Source organism: Dipodomys merriami, unplaced genomic scaffold, assembly GCF_024711535.1.
Source record: "Dipodomys merriami isolate MVZ:Mamm:240054 unplaced genomic scaffold, mDipMer1.0.p SCAF_69, whole genome shotgun sequence".
Lineage (NCBI taxonomy): Eukaryota > Metazoa > Chordata > Mammalia > Rodentia > Heteromyidae > Dipodomys > Dipodomys merriami.
The window spans coordinates 1,469,189-1,485,275 of record NW_027206279.1 but is presented as its reverse complement, the minus strand read 5'-3'; the positions used below and the strand labels follow the sequence as shown (position 1 = coordinate 1,485,275).

General features: G+C 49.9%; 1 protein-coding gene across 1 annotated transcript in view; it reads right to left on the bottom strand.

Moving 5' to 3' along the window:
* Positions 1–7,418: 7,418 nt before the first annotated feature.
* Positions 7,419–16,087, bottom strand: part of Fmn1 (formin 1) — a 225,881-nt gene continuing 217,212 nt past the window's right edge. Inside the window, 2 exon segments of the mRNA XM_070005715.1 lie at positions 7,419–13,158; positions 14,501–14,585. Of these exon segments, the coding sequence (XP_069861816.1) occupies positions 13,114–13,158; positions 14,501–14,585 (130 nt within the window). The 3' untranslated portion in view covers positions 7,419–13,113.

Below are 16,087 nucleotides of genomic sequence, written 5' to 3'. Positions count from 1 at the left end.
TAAATATAAGATTGACAAACTCTCAGACTAAGAAAGAAAAAAGACTTAAAACAAGTCAGAAATAAAAGAGAAGACAACTGATACCAAAGAAATACAAAGGACCATAAAAAGTACTGTGAACAATTATACACTAGCCAACCGGACTCCTAGAAGGAAAGTGCAAACAGTAACACAACCCATCAATGCTAAATCGAGAAGAAGCAGGAAGTCTGAATAGCTCCGGGACCAGTACGAAGGCTGAGTCAGTCACCCAAAACCTTCTGATAAGGAAAGCTCAAGATGCCATTTTTCCAAACCTGGGTTTTGCATTAGGGCCTGGGCACTAGCCTTCAGCTGCTGCTCTTCTTCCTCTTCTTTTTTTTCTCAAGGCTAGCACTCTGCCACGTGAGCTACAGCACCACTTCCAGAGTTTTCTGTTTCTGTGGTACTGAGGAATCAAACCCAGGGCTAGATGCATGCTAGGCAAGCGCTCTACCCCTGAGCCACCTTCCCAGCCCTATTCAACAATTGTTTTAAGAATTAAGATTATCTTTCTCAAACTCTCCAAAACAGAAGAAGAAACAATACTCTTAAACTCATTTGATCATCGTTACCCTGATACCAAAGCCAAATAAAGACATCACAAGAAAAGAAAACTATAGGTCAGTGTCACTGATACAGATGAAGGAAACCTCAGCAAAACAGGAGCAAAGCAGAATAGCTCAGGAACAGATGATACTCGGTGACCAAACGGCACTCATCATTGGGATGCGTCGATGGCCCAACCTCCGAAAGACAAGGTGACATACCCTATTCCTGGATTAAGAGATAAAATCACCGGGTCTTCCAACAGACGCACAATGGTGAAGAACGGAAAGGTAAGGGAAAAGGAAACGCTTCCCACTTTCACCATTTCTAGTCAGTATAGTTCTGGAAGCCGTAGCCAGAGCAGTTAGGCAAACAATTCCAGGCTTATTGCTTGAGATGGGGTCTTGTGAACTGTTTGCCTGAACTGGCCTTTGACTGTGAGCTTCCTGGTCTCTGCCTCAGGAGTCCTGGTGCCTGGCGATGTGGCCAGCTATGACACACCACACACGCCTTCTCTGGCTGGAAGAAAGGACATGGCTTCCACATTCTACAACAGACCCTGACTTGGTGAGTCTCCCTGTGCTCAGCATGAAGCCCATGGATGAACCCCACCCCTCAGACTCCATTCTCTCAGGATTAAACTTAGTTTAGATCTTCCCATTAACTGTCCACTTCCATGGCTCCGTCTACCTTCCATTCCTGGAAAAATTTACTAAAATTCCTAAATTTCTATTACTTTTAATCATTGTTCTTTTATGTTTATACCTTTCCTTCCTTCCTTCCTTCCTTCCTTCCTTCCTTCCTTCCTTCCTCCTTCCTTCCTTCCTGTTTTTTGGTGATACTGGGGTTCAAACTCAGGGTCTGATTGCTGTTCTTTAGCTTTTTCACGTCAGGCTGGTGTTCTACCACTTGAGCTATCGCTCCACTTCTGGCTTTTGGGTGGTTAAATGGAGATAAGAGTCTTAAACTTTCCTGCCTGGGCTGATTTTGAATCATGATCCTCAGACCTCAACTTCTGTGAGCTAGTAGCATCTGGCTAAATTCAGGGCTTTCAGCTTACTTACCTGGCAGGTGCTTTGGCTTAAGCTGTGTCTCCAGCTCTCATTTTTAATTTTTGGGAGTTTTTTAATCACGCATGGGGCTCAGGAAAACTAGAATTGCTCTGGTACTGGAGTAGTCCACTAATAATCTTGGATTTTGATGCAAATGAGCAGTCGTGCTGGGGCTGGTTAGGAAGCACCCAATGGCAAGCCGGGAGGGTTTTGGTGACAGCTCAGCGCCCACTTCGGGCTGGACTCCAGTCCTTCACCTGGTCCACGCGCAGGGATGCCAGGGGTGCAGGCCACAGCCCTTTGCAGGATCCCATTTTGGCTATGCTTGTGGTGGCGGCGGAGTTTCAAAGAGGAAGAGCCCGTAATGTCTCCCAGGCACACTACAAAGGAAATCTAAGTCTTCAGATAGTAGGTCTGGATCGGGGCCAGGATAACTCGACTCTTCTTGTGGAAGGTGCCGGGGATCCGCAGTGATGGAGGACGTGGGTCCCTTTGCTCTATGTCTTGTCTGAAAGATGATAACCACGATAATAAATGTCATGCCGCAGTCTCTGCCGTGTGCGCCTCCGACCCCGAGCACAAGCCATAAACCATAATGGGCTCTGTGATGCTTTCAATTATTAGCCATCCACTTCAGATCTTCATGTTTCCCGTCTTCTGACAAAATTCGGCTTTTCTGATTATGCTTTTAGAAGGGATGGGAGAATTTAGGGGTAAAAAAGTACACTTTTTAGAAATCCAGGAATTATATGTTTATCAAAATAAAACCTAGGCTCTGTAATGGGGGAAAAAACTCCCCCCCCCCCCGCAGTGTCTACCATGAAGAAATAGACATAACATACTGAACAGTCTGTTTAGGCCAGGCGCGAGCCTGAGTCACGTCTATTTTGTGTTATCAATACTCCAGTAAAGAGAAGATTCAGCTTTTCTCTAAGCAGTTGGCCGTTGGGCATGTGCACCCACACTTCTTGGCTTTCTCGAGACCAGCAGGGCAGCCAGTAAGGTTGGGAAGATCTGGTATAGAGCCCAAAGACAGGCTTTTTGTCCCCTGAATACCCGGGGAAAAGAACAGAAGCAGGCTTTAGAGTTAATGTCAGTTTCCTGCCCTAGTGCTCAGCACTGAAGGCTTACAAATAAGGGAGTCATTTTTGTTCCTGCTGTTACATTTCATTCATATTTCATTTAACATTATAACTGTTTATCTCTTCTGTAGACACACTGTAAACACCCAAATGCCAAGTTCATACCAAATTTTCACTTTTGATTCTCACTCACTAGTCAAGGAGAATTAGGCACACTCAAAGCAAGGTTAAAGAACCACTCACACTGATGAAATCTAGGTTAAAAAAATTCCCAATCTTCCAGAGACCCTCAACATTCTACTCAGAATTATCATGCAATCAAAGTTAAAATCTCCTCCTCCTTTTTACCTCTTACTTAAGATTCTTTGTATTTATGAATGATAGTCTTTCATCTACAGCAAACATCATGCTGAAGAGAAAAATAAATTGAAGGTGGAATCATGTCTCCTGGAAAATATTCGTAGGCTAGGATCACAGCCAATTTCTTAGTGCTTTCCTTCTTTTCTTTTTTTGCTTGTGGTTGGCAGAGAATCTTCTACCTGGAAGATTGGGGTAGGTGAGAGGAGGCTGTGGGAATAAGGCAGACAATTTTAGTTCGTTTTGTGAGCTTTTAGAAGGTCTTTATGCAGGAAGAGAATCAAAATTGGTAGGAGGAATCACAGGTGAGGGACATAAAGCTATGCGGTTCCCCAGGAGGAACTTACCGCCATGTTGGGGAGCACATGGACCATGTGAGTCACAGGATCTGCACTGTCAGTCATTCTAGACATTCATGAGTTGGGGAAGCTGGAAAGGTTGCACCGAGGCCCCGGGCCCCGAGTAACTGAAGGGGGCAGTCCTGGCGCTCTCTTCATTACTGTTCCCTTGGAAACCATCCAAGGGAGAGCTTCATATCTGTGTTTGTGCTGTTAGCTCAGGAGCAAGGCAGAGGCATCTGCTAACGGAAGGATCCTGGCTGGGATATTAGGGAAGGCTTTTGTTTTTTGGTCGGTTATGGGGCTTGAACTCTGGGCCTGGGCGCTGTCCCTCAGCTCTTCAGCTCAAGACTAGTGCTCTACCACTTGAGCCACAGCGCCACTTCCGGCTTTTTTTCTTTTTGCTTATGTGGTGCTGGGGAATCGAACCCAGGGCCTCATACATGCAAGGCAAGCGCTCTACCACTGAGCCACCTTCCCAGCCCCCAAATCTACTTTTATAATGACACTAGAGGAAAAAAAAGTACAAACGTTTCAAGTAAACATTCAGCAAGTCAGTTCTAAACTGTGATTTGGGAAAAAAAGGATGTAAGTAATGTAAAAATATACATATCCTCAACCATGAAGTTAGCTATGCCAACCATAAAGTTCTAATTTTGGGGCATGGGATGAGGGACCACATAGAGACAGGGTCACGGCTTTTGGTTTCTGAAGCTCTCACAGATGACCAGAGTCAAATCCAGCCCTCTGCTTCTGCATAACCTGGGAGAGTTTGCTCCTTTCAGAAAGCATAAGGCGGGTTGACCACTTCCCCCAGAATGCTGGGTTCCGTAGGCCCTGCATAGGGAGCGTGGATGAATCCGATTTCCGTAGGTGATGTGATCTGCCTTTTGTAGCACACCAGAAGCCAGATGTCCCCTCCCCTTTGATCTGAACAACACGTTACGCCGCAGACAATGAGATTGGTTTTAAATTTATTGTCTCTTTGATTTCTGCATTCTAATGCTTTTTAAATTCTTTTCGCAGACAGGGCTATCCTTAGGCAGCTGGGGTGGTTCGACAAAGGCCAAAACCACGCCAGTAGCTAGGAGCCGAGCCCGCAGAGCCCTGCGCACATTTTTTATTTTGTGAGGAAACCAAGCCGCATACCTTGGGGGCAGGAGCTGTTTTGTCTTCTATTACCTTTACTCCAAAATGAAGTTTTCAGTTTTTGTCCCAGGCCAGTGCATGAAAAACAAATCCAGAACACCTCTCTTATGAAAGCCCTTCAGAAGACTGTGAGTTAGGGGAAGGAACCAAACTGAACTGGTTCCTTTCCCTCCCTCCCTCCCTCCCTCCCTCCCTCCCCCTCCCTCCCTCCCTCCTTCCCTCCCTCCCTCCCTCCCCCTCCCTCCTTCCCTCCCCTCCCTCCCTCTCTCCCTCCCTCCCCCTCCCTCCCTCCCTCCCTCTCCCCCCTCCCTCCTTCCCTCCCTCGCTCCCTCTCCCCCCCCTCCCTCCAGTTTACTGGGGGGTTAACTGGAGATTAAGGGTCTCATGGACTTTCTGCCCGGGCTGGCTTCGAACCGCGATCCCCGGATCAGGCCTGCGCCCGGGCCAGGCCGCAGCTCGGCCCCAGCCCTTCCCGAGGCTGCGGCTGCCTCTGGCGACGTGTCAGTGCCACGCCGGCCTCCCGACGGGGACGCGCCCGTGCGTGGGGCCTCCCGACGGTGCGTGGGGCCTCCCGACGGTGCGTGGGGCCTCCCGACGGGGACGCGCCACCACGTGCTCACGCCAGTGGTAAAAGCGCGCGGCCGGTGTCGGCTCTGGCCCAGCAGCCACGCGAAGGCGGGAGGGCGACGCGGAGGCACCGAGACGGCGGCTCTGCCGCCCGCCCGCCTCGGTGCCCGCCCGCCTCGGTGCCCGCCCGCCTCGGAGCCCGCCCGCCCGCCTCGGAGCCCGCCCGGGGTCCACGACGCTGCAGGGCAGCACGCAGCCTGACGGGCCGCTCCCGTGCGGGAGGCCGGGCTGAGGGCGGGCCTGCCCCCCTGCCCCCCGCCCCCCCTACCCCCGCCCCCCCTACCCCCGCGCCCCCCCGCCCCGCGCCCCCCCGCCCCCCGCCTCCCGGTCCCCGGCTCCCCTCCTCCCCCCCCGCCCCCTGCCCCCTTGCCCCGCGCCCCCCCCCCCGCCCCCGCCTCCCCGCCCCCCCCCCACCTCCCCGCCCCCCTGCTGCGGCTGGCTTTGGACTGTGATCCTCAGATCTCAGCCTTCTAAGTAGCTAGGATGTCAGATGTGAACCACAGGTGCCCCGCTAATACATGATAATATTATCTGCTGTAACAGCTAAAGACAGCTCCATTCTACAGCATTGAAAAAGAGTGATTTCATACACTTACTGGCCAGAGCTCAGCTCCAGGGATCACAAACCTTCCTCAGCCAGCAGGCCGATGCTTTTGGAGTAAAATCCGGGGTCCCTCTGTCCTCTCCTCTCCTCCGCTGTGTTCATCACAACCCCATTGGGATGCAGCTCATTTCCTTGGGTAAGAAACGCCTCGGTATCCAGGACAAAATGTCTGCATTCTTGTTTGCAGACCGAGAGAGGGAGATTTACAGGAAAGCAGCACATTTTCAGATAATCTGAAATTTTCTTTTAGGACAAAAGTAAGTGGAAGCAAATACAGAAAAGACTAAACAGAAGGAGACAAGCCAGCGAGACAGACAGATGTCACACCACCCCACAGCCCCCTCCTGCTCCTGGAACGTGGGTTGACGTTTCCCATCAAGTGGCGGGGTCCCCAACCTGGAAGGCCATTCTAAATGGTGCATCCAGTGGAGTATGTAAAACAGTACATTAGACCCTAGATCCTTCTTTTGAAAGTTGCAGAACATTTAACCATAAAGGAGTTAGAAAGCGGCTTAAACTGGGAGAGCGAGGGAAGTGGAGACATCGTCCAGAAAGAAATGTGCTTTCTACCTGACTTAGGTAACCATAACCCCTCTGTATATCACCTTTATAATAACGACAGTTTTTAAAGAGCAGCTTAAACGGTGAGGTTGGCAGCGAGAAGAGCTTTGATCTGGTGTCAAGGCTCTGGCCCCCGGTCTTGAGTTAGTTACCTGCACTCTGGCCTCCGGTCTTGAGTTACCTGCACTCTGGCCCCCGGTCTTGAGTTACCTGCGTTCTGTGTGTGATCGTCAGCAAGTCCATCGAGCCATAGTTTACAGAGATACAAAGATTTTTTTCCTTCCTTTTCTGGGGGTGGCAGCTTACTGAGCCTTAGATTTCCTGGTGATAGGACGTCTTCTGGAACAGCGAGGAGCCTGTACATTAATGCCGCCACACGTAATCAAACATATTTTAGCAAACATCCTAGAACTCAAGAACAAATCAATCAAAGACACATAATTTCACTTGAATTTCAACAGAAGTGTTTGGCTTAAATGTGTTTATTTTTGTTTATGAAGTACTTGCATGCCTTAACACTGTTGCTTGAAAAGAATTTGTACTTTGAACATGGTGCCAGAATACATGAATACACACAATGAACACAGGAATACACGCAATGAACACAGGAATACATGCAATGAACACATGAATACACGCAATGAACACACGAACACGCAATGAACACATGAACACATGCAATGAATACTCGCAATGAACACACGAATACACGCAACGAACACATGAATACACGCAACAAACACACGAATACACGCAATGAACACATGAATACACACAATGCTGTTTCTGCTCTTTGCTGTGTCATTCTGCATTTGTAATTCAGAGCCACAGCGTTGTGTGCTCAGCTCCTGTTTAGGCAATGAGACAATGCCAAGAGGGAATCTTACCTTGAGCCTTGGATGCTCAGCCAGATTACCCACTACTGGTTGGGTGGAGAGAGGAGAGAGGAAATACAATAATGGACTTTCTGACCTCAGTAGTAACAGTGAGGGAGGTGACTGGGATTTCCCACGCTAGTGTGTTATCAGTACAGACATGACTCTAAACGCCTCTTGAAAATAAATCTGCACCGCACACCAGGTAGACATGAAACCAAGATTTATTAAAGTACTCAGCATATTTACAATTGGGAGCCAGAAATGCAGTTCTCTGAGATTTCCAAAAAAATAGAGTTCTGCCTCTTAAAATTAATTAACAGAAATATCATAGATTAGGATAAACACAATCTATCACAGAGATAGAGTTCTTGAAATAGACAATCTAAAATTTTCTAGCTAATATATATTTATATACAAAAATAAACTTGCTATGGTGATCAGATCTAGTGTCCAGAAGGAAAAAATATATATATACACACATATTTTCATTATGTACAAATTGATAGTGGTTCCTTCATCCTTTCTTTTTAAAAATAAATACTTCATTTGTTTGCAAATTACATTTACAAATTCGACTTATGAGCATGTCCTAGCTTTACCAAAATTAAATATGCAAATTAGAAATACCTACTTTTTTTAATTTAAAGGGAAAAATACCTGAATCTAATCAGCTTATTATGTTCAGAGACATCCAAGAGCTTATAGTATAAGGTTCCATGCCTTTAAAGTGCTTTCTTATTTCTCAACTATGTTTATTACTGCTTAAAACCCTAAAAAGTTAACATATAGATTGGCCTAATAATTACACGGAAAAGCCAAGGCCCTTCTTAGGTCAGATGGTGATTTCAAACATGCTTACACTTTGGCTCAAGTGCTTTTAAGAGCGTAACAGTTACTTTAATCTGAACATAACCGTAACATGCCAGCATCCTGATGCAGACTGGGGGTAGAGGTCTGGATCATGAGTAGTAGTAAGAACAGAGGCACTAAGAAGTCTCATCGATTCACATGTTTGCGTAGCTTTCCAGCAGCACAGAAAGCTGTGTGACAGTCAAAAATGTAGTCTGAAGTATTTTTACTGGTGATAAACTTATCAAAAAACATCCTGAGGACCAGGACCCATGCGCCCCACTTTCTTAACAGAAAAAAGGAAATGCAGCCTTCTCTGGCTCTCGTGTGGCTTTTCCCCTCCACCAGGCGATGCGGTGACCTGCACTGGGGCGCATCCCGGCAGGAGCCCCGGGGCCTGCGGGCAGCGCAGCCTCCGGCCTCACTCGGCAGGGCTCAGGCCGTGCGGGGCTGGGCAGGAGACGTTCCGTGTCTGCCGTGCAGAGGTAAAAGAACCACCACCTGCGGAGTGGCTGGGGAGACGCGGGGACATGGGTCTGTGGGAAGGGGAGGCGAAAGAAATGTGCTAAAGGGAGAAAAGCAGAATGAAGGAGGTAAGGCTGCCGGGACGGGCAGACAGGACGGACCACGGACAAGCAGCCCCGTGGACCAGAGTGGGAAGCACGGTGCCACGGGGGGCCACGTCCCCACACGATCCCCACGCGTGACCCATGTCCCCACACGATCCCCACGCGTGACCCACGTCCCCACATGATCCCCACGCGTGACCCACGTCCCCACACGATCCCCACGCGTGCCTCACACCAATGCCTCGGCTCTCCTCTAAGGACTGACTATGATGCCAACGCGGCAGAAGCCAGCAGCTCTGCACCGGCCCTTCTTCTCAGAGTTTCTCCCTCATCCCGTTGCCGGCGTCTTCATCACGAGCCGGACGGACGGACGAAGATAACCACAGTCTCAGGAAGCAGCATCCGCGGTCCTGGTGTCACTCAGAAAAGTCTGACCACAAAGGACTGGAGCGCCCAGGGTCTCTGCTCCATCGGACGTGCACTGGCTGCTAGCTGGGCCGCTTACGCTCCAGGCAGGCAGGCCACAGCACGGCTCCCTAAATCAAAGTCCAGCACACTGTCTTCCACACTCGGCGAAATCACAGCCCACGCGGAACCCAGGGCATGTGTCCTCTAAAGATTCTGAAAATCACACAATTTCTAATTCTAAAATAGTTCTGCCTTTTGGGGAATACCGTGTCTTTAAAGGAAAATCCTTCTTCTGTAGTGCATGAAGTCCTCAAAGATTACATACCAAGATTATATTAGGGAAGACTGTGTCTTCAGAGAACTATAGAATTGCAAGGTTAATGGTTTTGGAAGCGCCATCTCTTTTATAGACCTCAAATCTTGTTTGTATCATAGCCTCCCTGTAAACGGAATGTTAGTAGCCCTCCTCCTCTATGAATGCTTCCCGAGGACTTTAGGGAACAGATTCTCAGTGGGGCTGTGACCACTGTGATGGTCAAGTATACGAAAAAATAAGTTGTACCCAGAGCCAAGTTGGCAAGAAGGGAAAAAAAGTGACAGTTCATATAAAGCTCCTAAGATGCACAGCTTTTGAATGCCTTGGTCCCTCGCTAGACAGAGCAGACACACCACGTGTTCTGTACCTGCCACACAGAAGCCAGAATTGAAGGCTTGTGCCCACCCATGAACTTCTGCACAGATCACACCCCCCTGCACACAGCGTCTGACACACTAACCTCTCATTCTGGAAAGATGGATGTGTAGAGATTACTGAGGTGAACAATAAAAAATACATTTGCTTCCTATAAGTGGGACAAAGTTCTGAAAGAGAACAATGAAGCAGAGCATTAACGGAGACGTGTGGTTTCTGGCTTGATGTGCTGAGTTCAGGGGGGGGGCACTGGAAACACACTGTATTTGGGAAGAGGTGTCCGATCTCTTTTCAGCTGTTCTTCCTTTCAAAGGTAGAGGGCTTCGATGTACGCACGGGTAGAATTTGATAAAATGCTCAGAACGCGTGACTGTGCGAATGTATACAGGTTGTTCAGGCCAAATTATCTCGAGGTTAATTTCTGCCTCGATCTAAGGGCCCATGTGCATTCTGCCAGCTTTCAAGTTTCACAGAAACAAACATAAAGCCCACTGACGTAGGTGGATCAACCTTGAAGAGATTATATATTTGAGAACAGGACATTGGAAAATCATATGAGAACAGAGAGAATTTATGGATTAAATTTATCTAACCTACTGGCATTATCTGCTGTATTCATATAAAGCCTGAGATGCTCAGTTTTCTCCAGATTAAGATATAGTATGTCTTTACACATATGTAATAGATACAATGTGTGACCAAGTGTAGAGTTCATGTGAGCTGTAGACCGCAGGGCCAGAGGGGAAGGCAGAAACGGGGAAGGTCTCCCGGGGCCCTAACGCACCAGTCATCCCCAGGGCTGAGGACAGAGGTGACCAGGGCCAGCCCTGCTGGCAGACCCCTCGCGGTGGTCGGGGGATGTGGTTATTGTCATTTTGGTGTCTCCACATTCCCAACCAAGTTGTTAACTGTACAAATTTCCCCAGTGCAATGTAGTGTGTATATCGCATTATTAGCTCAGAATCCTGGAAAAGGCTACCGAGTTGGCTTCAAGTGTAGTCTGCGGCCCTGCCTTGTGGATTCTCTGCCAGTCAGGATTGGGGGACACTGAGGGGCTGTGCCCGTGTGCTCAGCAAAGGGGCTGCAGACACAGAGCTTTCAAGAAGCCAGAAATGTACACAAAAACTCTGCTGCTATAGGCAGTCTAATCTAGAGACAGATGGAAAATCTCAGGCCAATAGGTAAATCATTACTAAACATACGCTTGTGCCTCATCTGCTACATCTAACTGTGGACTTGGGACAAACTGTGCCACGTCTTCTTTGCCTTACAGTGACTATCCAGTTCTACCCACACACTTACTCCTTTTTTCTAGTTTCTTCAGTTTCTCCCTCAGCAACATGGGAGCTCACAGGTGGAGAGAGAGACTGCCGAGAGGCTCAGCAGCTTTGCCGGGCGGGAAGCTGGGCTCCTGGCCGCTCACTCGATTCTTCACCTGCGGTGGCCCTTTTGTTTCAGCAGAACACTGGGGGATTGGCTAGTACCATGGGCTTCCTCGTTATACTTAGATTTTAGAAGCTTGCAATTTCCAGGCAGTTGTCACAGGCTTGAGACGTAGACATCAACTTAAGAGCTCAGAAGACGACCCTTGGGCTGCAAAGCTACCCCTTGTGCCCGGGATCATGTCCTCTTCTGCTTGGCCGCACCTTTTCCCATTTTTGTTCTCTGTTAATTTGTCTGTTCTTGGGTTAAAAGCCGTACAGGGCACTGTGAAATCTAGTGCTTGACCCTGCAGAATCTGCACAGCGCTTCAGGTAGCAGCTGCTCCGCCGTGTGCTCCTCCACGGCTGCTGTTCATGGCTCATGCGAGGATCCCCACGCCGTGCTCAGGAAGAGGCAAAGCCGTTTATCAGCTCAGGGGTCTTAGCGCAGGTGTGCGTGCCGGGCTGGCAATCAGGAAGAGCTGTGCCTGCCCACTGTTTCCACGGCAACTCAGCCGGCTGCTGTCCGTGAGCAGCGCAAACACGTGTTTATTCTCATTCCTTCAGATCCAATCATGTGACTCGATCCCTTTCTTTGGGGCCTCCGGGAAGGGCATGGATACGGCCTCTATGACTTGCCGGGATCCCAACGGTGCCTGCTGTTTCCTGAGGATCTAGGGCGGCGGTCCCCGAGGAGGCTGAGGACTGCAGACAGGCCCTGGGCAAATACTCAGCTACTTAACAAGGCTGGAAAAGGTGCTGTTCTGGAAAGTTGGGCGAGGGACTGGCCCATGAGAGCCAGGCTGAGAAGGGATGGGAGGTTCTTGCTTGTGTCCAGACTGTCCTCTACCAACCAGAGGGGAATCTTGGGCCTCTATTCTACCAAGGCCTAAAAAACGATGGTCTCTAGTCCTGTCTTCTCTCCTCATAAGATAGATTCAAAGGCTGTTGGCGTAAGGGGAGAAATGTCAGGGGGAGGTCCACGATGGTCTTCCTCTGGGACTCGAGCGCCAGTGTCAGGAAGCTACCGGCCTCTAGTCAGTAGTACTGTCATGGATTTCTTTTCATTTTGCTGTAAACCGCGTTCCTGCTCTCGAGTTTCTGACAGTGAAGCACCTTCGTGCGAGCCGCTTCGTGTACTTGTCAGCTGAGACCACGGAAAAGGTGGAGGGTGCAGACACTGTCTCCTGGGTAGCAGGAGGCCTGGCGCAGGCCACAGGGCCTGGCATCAACCTCAGCCCAGTGTGCGCACGGCACTTATTATCCATAAACAATGGGTTCCAAGTCCAGAAGACTATCACGGGGTGCCCCGAGGCTGTCCCTGCTCGGATGTTTGTTACTGCTTCTCCCAGAGGTGGAGTGTAGAATCCCTCCTGGCCAAGGACGCCGCAGAACTGGCGTAAAAACCAGAGAATGCAGCTAGCTCAATGCTGATGCCACCTTCCAGTACCAACCACCCACCAGAAAGGAGCTACTGATACTTCATCTTCCTCGCTTTCCCCTGCTCCACCCACGCACAACTCCCATTTTCTCTCTGCATCATGAACAACGATAGCAATGTGATTTCCTTAGACTAGGATCTAAAAGGCCTCTTCAAAGCACAGTTTGGGTGGATTTCCAGGGCGTCAGGTGGGATCGGGGCGGGAGGAATCCCAGAAGATGCAGCTCTGCAGGGGCAAGGTTAGCATATCCAGCTTGGGTCAGGAAACGTCCCATTTCAGTCGTCTTAAGTATACTTTGGAAAGCTTGCGATTTCTTCTGGTTCTATAACAGAATAGACTTTGGGCTTCTAAGGGAAACAGTGATCAAGTGCTCTTGCAGTGTTCCATAGCTTCATGAGCGCTTCTCGCCGCAGGCACCGGGGACGGTGTGCAGAAGCCCTGGGGAAGGGCGCCAGCACAGCGCTGTGGGGGGAGGCCCCCAGAAAGCCGCTCTGCCACCTCCGTTCCGCGCCGCCATCTTAGTGGGTGGTCACGCTAGCTTCCTTCTGACGCAGTCTCTCTTTCTGTTGTTTAATGAAGAAGGGTAAATTGATCATTTATTGTTGTTTCTGTTACTTTATTTCTGCCTCAAATTTTGACCAATTTTTCAGATTCTGACTAGAATGCCAAGTTGAAATACCCAAGAAGACTATCTCCATGCCTCTTTCCCTAAACGCTGTTACCTGTTCCTACCAACCCTTCACTGATTCCTCGAAACACATAGAAGGTGAACAACCAGTCCATCAGCCAACCACGTCCCTTAATAATCAAAGTGAGGAGACAACTGTTCATTACTGTTCTCTACTGTGGAGCTGGCTAGAGCCTCTGGAGCCCATAGCAGTAAGGAACAAAGCTAACTGAGCTCCTGTTACATCCCAGGCACTGACATACCTTTCCCCCAGTTTCCTCAAGATAACCCTACATCGAAGGCAATACTGTTTTCTTCTTTTCACTGCAGGGAGAGAAGCAATACCACTTCACTACGGTTTTACAAGTATTAAGGGTGAGGCTGGGAATTGAACCCAAGCAGTCTCTTCTCTGCTAATCCTGGACTCCTAGCTGTGTGGTCATTCTTTTTCTGCCTGTAACACACAGAGAGCCATTGTGATCTCTACTGAAAACTGGAGCCTGCAGAGCCATGTCCTCTCAAGCTTGGAGCGGGGGACCTGTCATCCATGGCTGCTGGTCCCGGCTTTTGCTATGTGTGTCCGATGACACAGCACAGGCTGCTGCTTCTGTATCGCAACTCTGCCAATCCTCAAAGTAGTATATCCTGTCCTGCTCTTTAAGGGTGAAACCACATGGGAGAGGGTGAATTCATTTAAGTATCTTAGAGAAAAGCACCTGAGACGAGGGGTCGGGCTGTGGAAGGCTGTGGAATGGCAGGGGACAGTATTTGGTGTATCAGGAATTAGCTGTGTGGAGCTCAAGGGGAAACACATGAAACCACATTTTGCTCCTTTACCCCACTTTTTTTTTTTGTCAGTTGTGGGTCTTGAACTCTGGGCCTGGGCGCTGTCCCTCAGCTCTTCAGCTCAAGGCTGGTGTTCTACCTTTTGAGCGACAGCACCACTTCTGGTATTCTAGTGGTTTATTGGAGATCAGAGTCTCATGGACTTTTCTACCCAGGCTGGCTTTGAACCACGATCCTCAGATCTCGGCCTCCTGAGTAGCTGGGATGGCAGGCGTGAGCCACCGGCGCCCGGCCCCACATTTTTAAAACTATAAACTATTGTGGGATGTGAACTGGGAGCGCAGCTATTGCGTCTTTTCCTTCTGAGTTTTACCCTTTAAATTCAGACACCCTTTTTGGTACACCCCAGTTCCAGTGGGAATCTGGAGGCTACGTTGGAAGGTGCAGCTTACCAGACTAGCGGTGGGGTCGATCTTCTTGGTCTCCACTTTCTTCTCTGCTGTCAACTTGCTGACTGATGCCTGAGCCATTTTCAATCTAAACAGAAACAAGGTAGGGCAAGGGAGAGTGCAAAGACAAGAAGAGGAATAAAGAAGAAAAAGGAGGCAGTCAGGATGATCGGAAATCCAAGCGTTTCTGAACTGAACAATAAGTATCGCATAACAACAGGATGATGTTCCAAGACACGCAGGGTCAGATGCCATTGGCAGTGGCCAGCGCTGAGGGTGGGTGCCCAGCATCACCCCGAGCGGCACGGGGCTCCGAGAACCACCGGCAGGGGTGATCACATGCCTCGGCATGTGATCCCACAGAGAAGACACGATTAGAACGTTGGTGACAGCAACCTCCAAGCTCTGCCATCATCTTCTGGGATTTTTAAATGTACACGTGGGATGTTGTTGCCCACCATGTTTCGCTGCGTGGAACTACACTTTTCAAATGCAGACTCTGCTTCGATGGGAAGGCTCAAAGCGAGTGTCTCCTTGTCTGGGATGACTATGGCGGACCGTGTGTGTGGACAATGCCCCGGCTCTGCTCCCGCCGCCGCTCGGGAGGGCCGTCTGCGCAGCACCTGCTTGTTCAGTCAAGCTTGGAGCTCTCCCTCTCTCTCCTCCCCTCTCCCTCTTTTTCCCTCTCTCCATCTCTCAGTAACCCAGCTGTCCACACATAGAAATTAGTTCCAATCACTCCAACATGCCACTAGAACATCAGACAAAGGTGACTGTGTCACATAACTCAGGAGGACATACTTCAGGAAGCTGCCCTGAAGCCAGGTATTTCTCAGTGTTGCCACAGGTCTCGTGTCGGCACCACCCTGCCATCTGTGGTCACAGTGTGGCTACACCCAACAGGGGAACAAGGCGCCGCCGGGATCCGGTCCAGGCTGGAGAGCGCAGGACGCAGGCCAGGGTGGATGGAAAGGGAGCCTCACGCCTCCCCCGCCTGGCTGCTCTCCAGCCTGATTTCCCTTCCTGCCAGTGTTTTCCCAGCCCCGTGGGGCCGTCGGCACTGCTCTCTCTTTGAGGGCACTAATTTCTGGGGTTGTTTCCTCTAACAGCTCCTTTGCACCCCTGAATCCTGGTCTCACCTTTCAGAGATTTTCCCACCCACGTCTTGCATGTGGCAGTGACCGCTGGGTGGTGGTAGAGGACGTGGGTGGGGGCAGCTGGAGGAGGGTGGTGAGGGGTGGGAGTCCGACGCTGGTCCACAGCCCCGTCCCCTGCAAGCCCTTTGCACGCCCGCGCTCTGTGGGGTGAGTCTGATCTCAGAGACTGTCTTCTCTCCTGCGAATGTCATCCGTCAGAGGTCACGTCTCCTTCCCCAAGGAACTCAGGCAACAGGAAGTGAGATGGGCGCAGTTAAAGAACACCAGCCAGGGCTGGGAAGGTGGCTCAGTGGTAGCGTGTTCACCTTGCATACATGAGACCCTGGGTTTGATTCCTCAGCACCACGTAAGCAAAAAAGCCGGAAGTGGTGCTGTGGCTCAAGTGGTAGAGCGCTAGCCTTGAGCTGAAGAGCTGAGGGACAGTGCCCAGGCC